A 9,181-nucleotide genomic window follows, 5' to 3' on the forward strand; every position below is an offset into this window, starting at 1 on the left:
TCCGCCCCGGGGCAGTTCGGGAGCACGCTGCTGGAGTTCGCGGGCGGGACGAGCTTCGGCTCTGAGGCCGCGTTTGCGGGACCCTCGGCTGCTTACGAGGAGAGTTAGGCCCCTGGCCCCCCACCGTGCTCCTCTAGCCTCCGGGCATTGAGGGTCCCTGTCCTGGGCTGGGTGCCTTCCCCGGCGCACTGCCCCCTTCCCTCCGGCCTCGGGGTCCCCTCCCGCAGGGGCCCAGCTCTCTAGGCCGTGTGGGGAACATCGTGCAGGAGCGGCCACCCTGACCCACCGAGACTGTGACATCCCTGGGTCCAAGCTGCGAAGCAAAACGGTTGGGATGGCGGGAGAGGTATTTATTTTATTTGAATTTCAATTTGGGTGGCCCAGATAACAAGCGATGTAAGAGTTCACAGCGAGGGGAGGGTGGGGTGGCCGAGGGTCGAGCAGCCTGGGCTGCTCTGGTGGGTCAGCGTTGATCTCCGGGTCACCCATGGGCCTGCCTGATGAGTTCTCATTTCATCAGCAGGAGATTAAGGGATCTGCTGGATTTGGAGCGTGCCCAGGAAGTTATAAGAACTACTACTCATGGCAAAGGGAAGGCATATAGGTTTCCAAAGGGCAGGGTTTCCTCCCTATCCCAGGAGATGGGGATGCGAATGGGAAAGCTTTTATTTTGATTGAGGACAGTGGATATTTATTTCCATCTCTTGTAAGGCCTGAAGAATGTGGGGAGGGGAAGAGACAAAGCTGAAAACCAAATCTGTGGCCTGGGTTTATGGGTTGTGGTATTAGCAGGGTCCCCAAGGCGTGTAAAGCCTTATTCTCCTGAGTTGAGCTCTCCATGCTGCCTCTCATCATCAGCACTGAGATGGGCCAGGTCTATCTAGCAGGATCAGTTTGCTCCCAGCTTTTTCATTAAGTCCTTTACCACCATCACCACCACCAGCAGCTGGAGGTGGTAACCCTTGGGGTGCCTTATGCACAGCTGCACAGACCTGGGCCTTAACTTCTAGTACCCTGGGCTGCCGCCTCTCTCTCCAGGAGCAAGTGGGCAGAGAGAGCCCTACCCTCCCATGTTCACTGCTCCAGTAGCATAAAGCACTGAGGTTGGATCACAGGTCTTTCCCCTCATCCCATGATTAGGGCCTGAAAACCTCCACTGGTCCTTTTGACTCTGCATCTGCCATTATTCTACAGTAGAAGCAAGTCGTGTTTCTGTCTAGATTCCCATTTACGTGGGCCATTGGTGGCACTGAAGACCTGGCAGTTCCCACGAAGGCTGTCCACGTCTGGAGGGGTGGGGACCCGAGCTCCTAACACCCAACTATGCAAGACCCCTGTGGGTGGACATCCCACCTCCAGAGGGCAGTGGTGGCAAACCTATGGCATGCATGCCACAGCGGGATGTTTATATCATTGGAAGCTCTAAAAGGTTCACCATCATTGAGCCACGGCATGGCTCAATGGTCCTCTCCCTTCTTGCTTTTTGGGCCAATATGAGTGGGGCTGGGGCTGGAGAACTGAGACTTTTGAAGCACCTGCATTCCTTTTTAGACCTAGTTCCTTCCGTTTTAGTGTAGACATGGCCTTGGGGGCTGAAGGCCAGCAGCCAGGCTGCTAGGGGCTGGGTGGGGTAGGAGGTGAGGTAGTTGGTGGGTGGGAGGAGGGCCTGGGTGGTGGTGGTGAGAACTAGCCAGGCTGAGTGAGGTTGCAGGCTGGGCTGGTGAGGAAGGCAGGGGATCCCAGGGAGGCATCAGCAGTACTGGGCTATGGCCTCTCTGTCTCAGGTGTCTTTCCCCTTCCAGTGTCTTCTGGGATGTGAGCTTCCAAAAGGGCCAAAGGCTGGGACAGCTGGGTGGCTTTAGGCATCTTGGCATTGCCTTCTATGGCCCATGGCTGGCAGCATTCATTCCTGTTGCCCTGAGCCTCAGCTGCTTCTGCCCCATCCTACACCCATCAACAGAAGGATCTAGCTTTAATAAAGATTGGGAAAATGAGCTTTCCAACTGGACTCTGTGCTCTTTCCTCTTCTTGGTGACCAGCAGCAGGGAGGCTCTGAAAGGCCTTAGGCCCATCTTGTTTGAGTAAACACATTTTGGGTTTTTTGGTTTCTTTGTTTGTCTTAGATGGTCTTGCCATGTAGTTCAGACTGGCCTTGAACTCTGGCAATCCTCATCCTCTTGTCTAATTTGAGTACTGGAACTATAAGTGTGTGCCACTATGCTCAGCATGTTTTAGTTTTCTTTTAAGAAACCTTCATAGGTTGCAGAATGGCCCATGAGTCAGCTCAAGATGAATCTGGCCCTGTGCTGCCTGTGCCCACCAGGTCTTGCTGTGCTGCCCCACCACTGCCACATGTGTATAATCCTTCCCCCTAATGACTATTTGGGATTGTTTTGGCCAATCTGGTAGCCAAAGAGAAGGGCCAGGTCGCCTTCCCAGTGGTCCAGACACACCTGCATTTTTCCTCAAGTGCCCAGCACAATGTGAATTTCTCCAGAGCTCACCTAACCTGTGCCACTGCAGGGCCCCAGAACACCTTCCTTTAAATGCACTTGACTTTGTTTTTAACCATACATTATCTCACAGTCAGATCTGATTCCCATACTTTCCATATGGAATTGAAAAATGCGAACTATGAAGTAAATTTTCTTTACAAATGTGATCTAGAAGTATCAGTACAGAGCAACCTAGTATTTCAGTTAAAAAAGAAAACAGGCTTTGGGTGTTTTGGTGGATGAATAGTAAGACCTACTTAAAGACAGATGGCTTTGGGGAAACAAAGTCCACACAGTGAAGCTGATTGAGTCCTTGATGTGGCTCATGATTGTCTTGCCAAACACTTTATTTTAGGGGGGAGCCCTGAATCCTAGGACTATAGGGAAAAAGGTAGATACCCTCTACTACCAAGATAAATGAAACCCCAGTGGCCTGTGAAATGTGACTCACTGAAGGTGGCACTTGGAGAGTCAGCCTGAGTGCCCCACTCCACCCACCTCTGCTGTTTTTCTCTTGCCTGTTTTTCCCCAGCCCCTTCCTTTCTGATTGCTTTTCTCCTTTTTCACTTTATCTCTTCAAGCATTTCCTTGTCTTTTTTCATTCTCTCATTTACCATAGATGGAACAGTTGCAACATTTTGGGTTATATCTACTAAATAAGGCTTTATGTTCCTTGTTCACTTATTTTTCCCAATTATAAAATACACATTAGTACAAAATTTCCATCAGTACAGAAATGTGTCAAGTAACCTTCATCTCTGAAGGAGCCCTGGCACATCCAGCAGCCATGTGCACTGGGTACATTTCTGTGTGCATGAAAATGGTTTAAAATGAGGAACACACTTTATGCATTTCTTTTCTCATTTCAATATACATCATGGTCACTCCTTCATGCCAGGACTACCTACTTAACTCTTTCATTCTGGCATTTCATTTCATGAATGTACTGCAATTTATGTGATTACACCTTGATTTATGCTATTTGGTTATTCCCACTTCAATGCTGCAGTGTCCATTATTTTATATATATCTTTGTATGATTATGTATAATTTTAATATCTGTTTATGTAAGATTAAACCCTACAGAGATGTGCTAGATAGAACAAAATGGCATGCATATTGAATACCTCTTGCCAGTAAGAAAGGCCAGCTCATATTGCCAGCTCTCAGGAGGTGGAGGCAGGAGAGACTAGTATCTAAGGTCAGCATGGGATACATAGAAAGCCCATACTGTCTCAAAAAAAAAAAAGGCCACTGAGAAAATGCTGTACTGAGAAAATGCTGGTGGACCCATAGTGTGGGGCATCAGTGATCTAAAATGATCTTTGTTCATTTAGGAGAGGTGAATGGCTTGCTTTTCTCTTTCTTTTTTAAGGAGTTTTTCACATTTACTCCAGGGTCTATCTTATTCACTTTCTTCTTGTTGGGACAAAAGGAGTTTGTCTTGGTCACATTTCAGTCCCTGGTCAGCTAGCTCCATGGCTTGGCACAGAGGCCTGGCAGAAGACCCGGAAGAGAGGCAGGTGAACCCTTCTAGGTCACATCCTGGTGACCACCTCTTCTGACCAGACCCCTCCTCCTCACAGAGGGTCAGCTGTCAGCCCCTGTAATCCAATCACCTTCCAACCCATGTGGCATGGGGAGACATTCAGATGCAGCCACTAACATTCCACCCCACCTCCCAAAAGACTCATTTGTATCTCATTATGCAAAATGCATTCAGTCCATCTCTAAGACTTGCCAAAGTCCTGCTAGTTCTCATGTTGCTGAAAAGTCCAAGTTGAAGGTCTCCTATGAGACTCAAGACAAACTCTTAGCTGTGAACCCCTAGAAAAAGCAAAACAAGTTCAACATTTCCCATACAAACACACCAGGTAAACATTCCCACTCCAAAAGGGACAGGACCAAAGGGATCAAAGCAAGACTGAAGTCCAGCAGGGCAAGCATTAAATCTTGTAGCTCAGTGCCCAATATCAGAGGCATGTTGTGGCAAGATGTGGACTCCAAAGGGCTTGGGCAGCCCCACCCATAGGGCACTGCCAGTGATGGTCGTAACACTCTCAGGTCAACTGTGCTTACTCCTTACAGCTTTCCTCAGATAATCCAGGTTCCTGGCTTTTCTAGCATCCTGTGGTCTCCACTACAATTTTGGCTTTGCATTCATATCCTGAGCTACTCAGGGACACATGGCCTGGCCTCCCAGGCCTTCTGAATTCTGCGTGGAAGCCTTCCTGACCCTACAACTTTTGCATTTTGCAAAACCAATGTGTGGATGGTGCTGAGGCCTGCTTCCTGCTTGAGCAGTAGCCAGGCCCCCTTGAATGGCAGCTGCAGAGGCCTCTGAGTGCCTGGATGGCTGAGGATGGTAAGCTGAATCCCTGGGAACTAATTCCCTAGGTGGGTCTTGCTATGGGGCTCTCTTCTGAATCTTACAGCCTTGCATCCCTGAGCCTGCAGACAGGTGGGGGGTGGGGGGGGCGGGTGTCTTGCCGATTCCTGATGTGTAATCAAGCTATTTTCCCCACTGTCCTGATCCAAAATATTTGGCCTCTTTTTTTTTTTTTTTTCTGTTTTCTCTGAGATTTTTACCATTTTATTTGTGAAAGTATTTCACATTCTGAAACAGATAATTTGCATAAGTTCAGGGTTCTGATTTTTTGCAGAACTGACAGCTTTTCAATGAAAATGAATTAGAAGCCATTATGTATAAACATCATCATTTCACAGTTTCCCTCAAGGAAAATTTCAATTTTCGAAAGTTCTGTGGTTGGTAGGTTTAGAGTTTAAGTCTTCAGACATCAAAAGAATCAGTGTAGAATCAGTGCAGGGCCAGGAATTTAGCTCAGTGGCACCACCCCTGCCCTTCTAAGCACAAAGTCCTGATTTCGATCACCAGTACCAAAGAAGGAGAAGGAGAAGGAGAAGGAGAGGAAGGAGAGGAATACTTGGCCTCTTTTTAATGCCTATCTTTTCAGCAAGCAGGTTTTCCTCTGCTCCAACTTTACATGAAGTGCTTTTCTGGTGAAAACCAAAACTTTTAAAAATCACTCAGCTGTGCCATTTTCCCTTGATTCTTAATACAGAACTGCTGAAAGGCACCAACAGTACCCAATGCCACTGAAATACTTGGTTGCCTTGAGACTTCCTCTGCCAGATTAGGCTGCTTCTGCAGTCGTCAGAACAGGAGCAAAATGTACACAAGCTTTCTGCCAGAGCAACAAACATGGCCTGGAGTCCATGCTGATGACTCCATCCTTGATTAAACAGGACCTAATTGAGCCTGGTCTTTATGGTCTGCCTTTTTATTAACATTCTGATAAAGTGTTTATTTGTTTGGAGTTTGTTTGTTTGAGATGGGCTCACTGGGTAGTTCAGGCTGGCCTTGAATGAATGGGCAATGATCCTCCTACCTCAGCCCCGTGAGTGCTGAGATTACAGGTGTGCTCCACCACACCTGGCTAGCATTCTGATTTTCTGAGTTCCAACCAGAGCCTCCCATCAAGCTCAGGATTCTAGGGCTGCTTCTCCAGCCAGCATATCCAAACTTTTCCAGACTCCTCCAGCAAACTAGTTGCAAAGGCTTCTAAAACACGTATTTAGGTAGCAGTGTAGCAAGGATCCCATTCCTGGTACCAAAACCTGTCTTGTTTTCCTTGTTGCTGGGACAAAAATCTAGATACCCACAACTTAAGTGAGGTTCATTTTGGCACCATTTCAGTCTATAAGCTGGCTTCAAAGCAGGATGGATTGGTAGAGGAGCCTGGTGGAGGAAAAGCTGCTCATCTCATGACCGCCAAGAGAGAGATGAATAGGAGCCAGGAAGGGAGATGAAACTCCCAGGCTTCACACCCAGTGACCACCTCCCCTTCCCTCTTGACTCCACCTCCAACAGCAAGTCAGCTGTAAGCCTCATAAGCCATCTCCTTTCAAACACATGAGGCTTTGGGAGCTTCTGCAGATCTAAACCCACAACTGGATTTGTCTCCCTTCCGCCATCCCCATTTGTGGACCTGCAGGCCTCAGTTTCCACAAACAGGAACAAGCCCATGAGGGATCAGTGTCAGGGCCCCCACCCCACAAGTTCCAACCCATGAACCTGGGGCCAAGACCTGCCTCATACTAGGAAAAGAAAAACACAAAATGAAAAACAAAAACAAAAACACAAAGGACTGAACAGACAAAGAAGCAAAATCAGCAGCAGCTGGGCCAGGAAGGCAGAAGGCAGGGCACACTGCACTCCAAGACTCAGCCATCAGTGGCCAGGATGACAGTGGCCCTGAAGATGCCCATATTCCCACCAAGGAGCTTCATCTGGTTCCAGAACCCCACCCACCTTGTGTGGTGCCAGTGGGTGTCATTGCCATCGATGAGCAGTATGACTGGGGACAGCAGCACTGCCAGGATCTTGGCAGCCAGGGTCACGTAATAGCCAGACAGGAAGGTCAAGGCCAGAATACCATATAGCAGGAAGAACAGCCAACCATGAGCTCACCTCCCACATGGTTCAGATAGCCAGCTATCTCCCTGCTGTGCTGCAGAGTATGCCACACAGATGAGGCAGATGCCCAGGAAGACTTGGCTGGTGCACTGCAGAGAATGGCTGTGGGGTTTCCAGTGGTACAGCTGTCCCGCACTGCTGGCCAGCACCAGGAAGCCGTGGATGATGGCCACCATGTGCGAGTACATGTGGACCTTCAGCAAGTCCCACATAGGACTGCCCATGTAGGCTGCGCAGGTGCTCACAGACAGCTGCAGCATGGCGCCCAGCTCAAACCAGCGCTGCTTGATGCTGAAGGACATGAAGCTGGCACACAGCACTCTGGGACCTATGTTGAAGTACAAGTAGGGCACAGGATGTCAGGCTCCTGGTGCGTCTCAGCCTTCTCAGCAGCATGCAGGATGAGCTGGCTGCTGGAGCAGCCCCAGAATAGACAGCGCGTGAACAGCACCGAGCCTAGCTGCATGAGCAGCTGCAGCAGCCAGCGTCTGGAATTGATCTTCGACACTATCTCGGGGAAGGGCAGTCTGCTGCTTTCTTTTTCTTTTTGACACATACATTGGTTATTTATAAAACTCATGATCTTTGCTTAGGTATTTCTATAGCTGCCCACATAAAATCTCTTACCTGGTCTGAGATAGCTTCTCTCAGATGTTTTTCACTGTTTTCTGTGTTCTTGTCCTGTGCTTCTCCTCCAGTGCATCCCATGACTCTGAAGGTGCCCTGAGTCAGAAAATATGAGGTTGCATTTCCTTCTGCTCATTTCTTTGCTATCTCAGCAAAATTCCCGAATCTCCCTGAGGAGAGAGTGAGTACTGGCACGGGGCTCCACTGTAGCCAGACCGGGAGGATAGCTTCATGCCCAAGCCCACTAAAACATCCTCACCCTCAGCTAGGTGTGATGGCCCAGGCCAGTGACTCCAGCACTCTGGAAAGCTGAGGTTGCAAGTTTAAGCCCTTCCTGGGCTTACTTAGCAAGATCCTGTCTCAATAAACAAAACAAAACAAAACAAAATTGAGAAGGCAGCTCAGTGCAAAGGCCCTAGATTCAATCCCTAGTATAAAAAACAAACCACACACAACAAAACTAACCAAAAACTATTCTAATCCTCTGATTTAGCAACTTTGAAAACTCTTGACTAGTGATTCAGTGAGAGAAGCATTTTATATAATTTTTCCTAGTGCATATTTGCACACTCAAACACAATGGTTGCCTTTGCTGTTACTTATTCATCTCCATTATTTCATCTTTCAAATAAAACTGATAAGTCATGATGGGCAGAGTGAAAGCCACAGCTTGAATTTCTCTATCCTGCAGCTCTTCCAGCCTGCCTCTGAGGGGGGCCTGTCTCTCTTAACCAGGGAAGAGCCAACCCCAGACCACCCCACAATAGAAGGAAGCCTACTAGACAGAAGCAAACCAGGAAAGTACACAGAAAAAGAGGATGAGAGGCAGGTAATTCAAGAAGCAGAACTGTAAGAGATTTAAAAATTGATATCTTCTATGGTTCGTGGAGACATTCCTTGTATAAAGAACTACATATTGGGCAAAAAGAATATCAGAACAAGAAAAAAACTCGGAAGTTGAATATACTGGCTCCAAAGAAAGATTAGAGGATAAAATTTATCTGTTAGACTATGTGGGGGGTGCGCAGGGATTTACCTCAGTGGCACTGTGCCTGCCTTGTAAAGTGCAAGGTCCTGAGTTTGATCCCCAGTACCCCCCCACCAAAAAAAAAAGACTGTAGAGGGTGAAAAGTGGAAATAATGACACAGAAGATCAATACAAGAATCTCCACACTGTAGGTTAACAAAAGTAATAGAAGAGCAGCACTCCTCAGAGTTCCATAACAAAGGACTGCAGAATGAAAGGGCCCATCAAGGGCTTAGCAGGACAGAGGTGGAGATGTCTGTCTAGACGGAGTCTCCTGAAAATCTAGAACATACACTAAGTTGGAAAGAACAGTATATGGAACCCTTTGTACACGTCACCTATCTTTATGAATTGATAGTTTAGCTGGATCCCAGCACTTTGGAAGGCTGAGGCAGGAGTTCAAGCCCAGCCTAAGCAACTTAGTGAGATCCTGTCTCAATATAGAAAAAGAAAAAGAGCTGAGGAAGTAGCTCAGTGTGAAGGTCCTGGGTTCAATCCTCAGTACTGGAAAAAAAAAAAAAAAAAAAAAAAAAA

The 9,181-nt window shown here is 47.7% G+C and overlaps 1 protein-coding gene and 1 pseudogene across 1 annotated transcript in view; one reads left to right on the forward strand and one right to left on the reverse strand.

Annotated features, from left to right (window-relative positions):
• Znf316 (zinc finger protein 316) overlaps positions 1-2,085 on the forward strand; it is a 16,757-nt gene extending 14,672 nt beyond the window's left edge. The window contains exon 9 of the mRNA XM_033765071.1: positions 1,803-2,085. Within this exon, the coding sequence (XP_033620962.1) occupies positions 1,803-2,085 (283 nt within the window). The remainder of the gene's footprint in view (positions 1-1,802) is intronic.
• A 4,655-nt stretch (positions 2,086-6,740) lies between these two features.
• On the reverse strand, positions 6,741-7,549 carry LOC104875366 (annotated as a pseudogene).
• Between the last annotated feature and the right edge of the window lie 1,632 nt (positions 7,550-9,181).

Source organism: Fukomys damarensis, unplaced genomic scaffold, assembly GCF_012274545.1.
Source record: "Fukomys damarensis isolate Sample0158 unplaced genomic scaffold, DMR_v1.0_HiC HiC_scaffold_17, whole genome shotgun sequence".
In the NCBI taxonomy this organism is placed as follows: domain Eukaryota; kingdom Metazoa; phylum Chordata; class Mammalia; order Rodentia; family Bathyergidae; genus Fukomys; species Fukomys damarensis.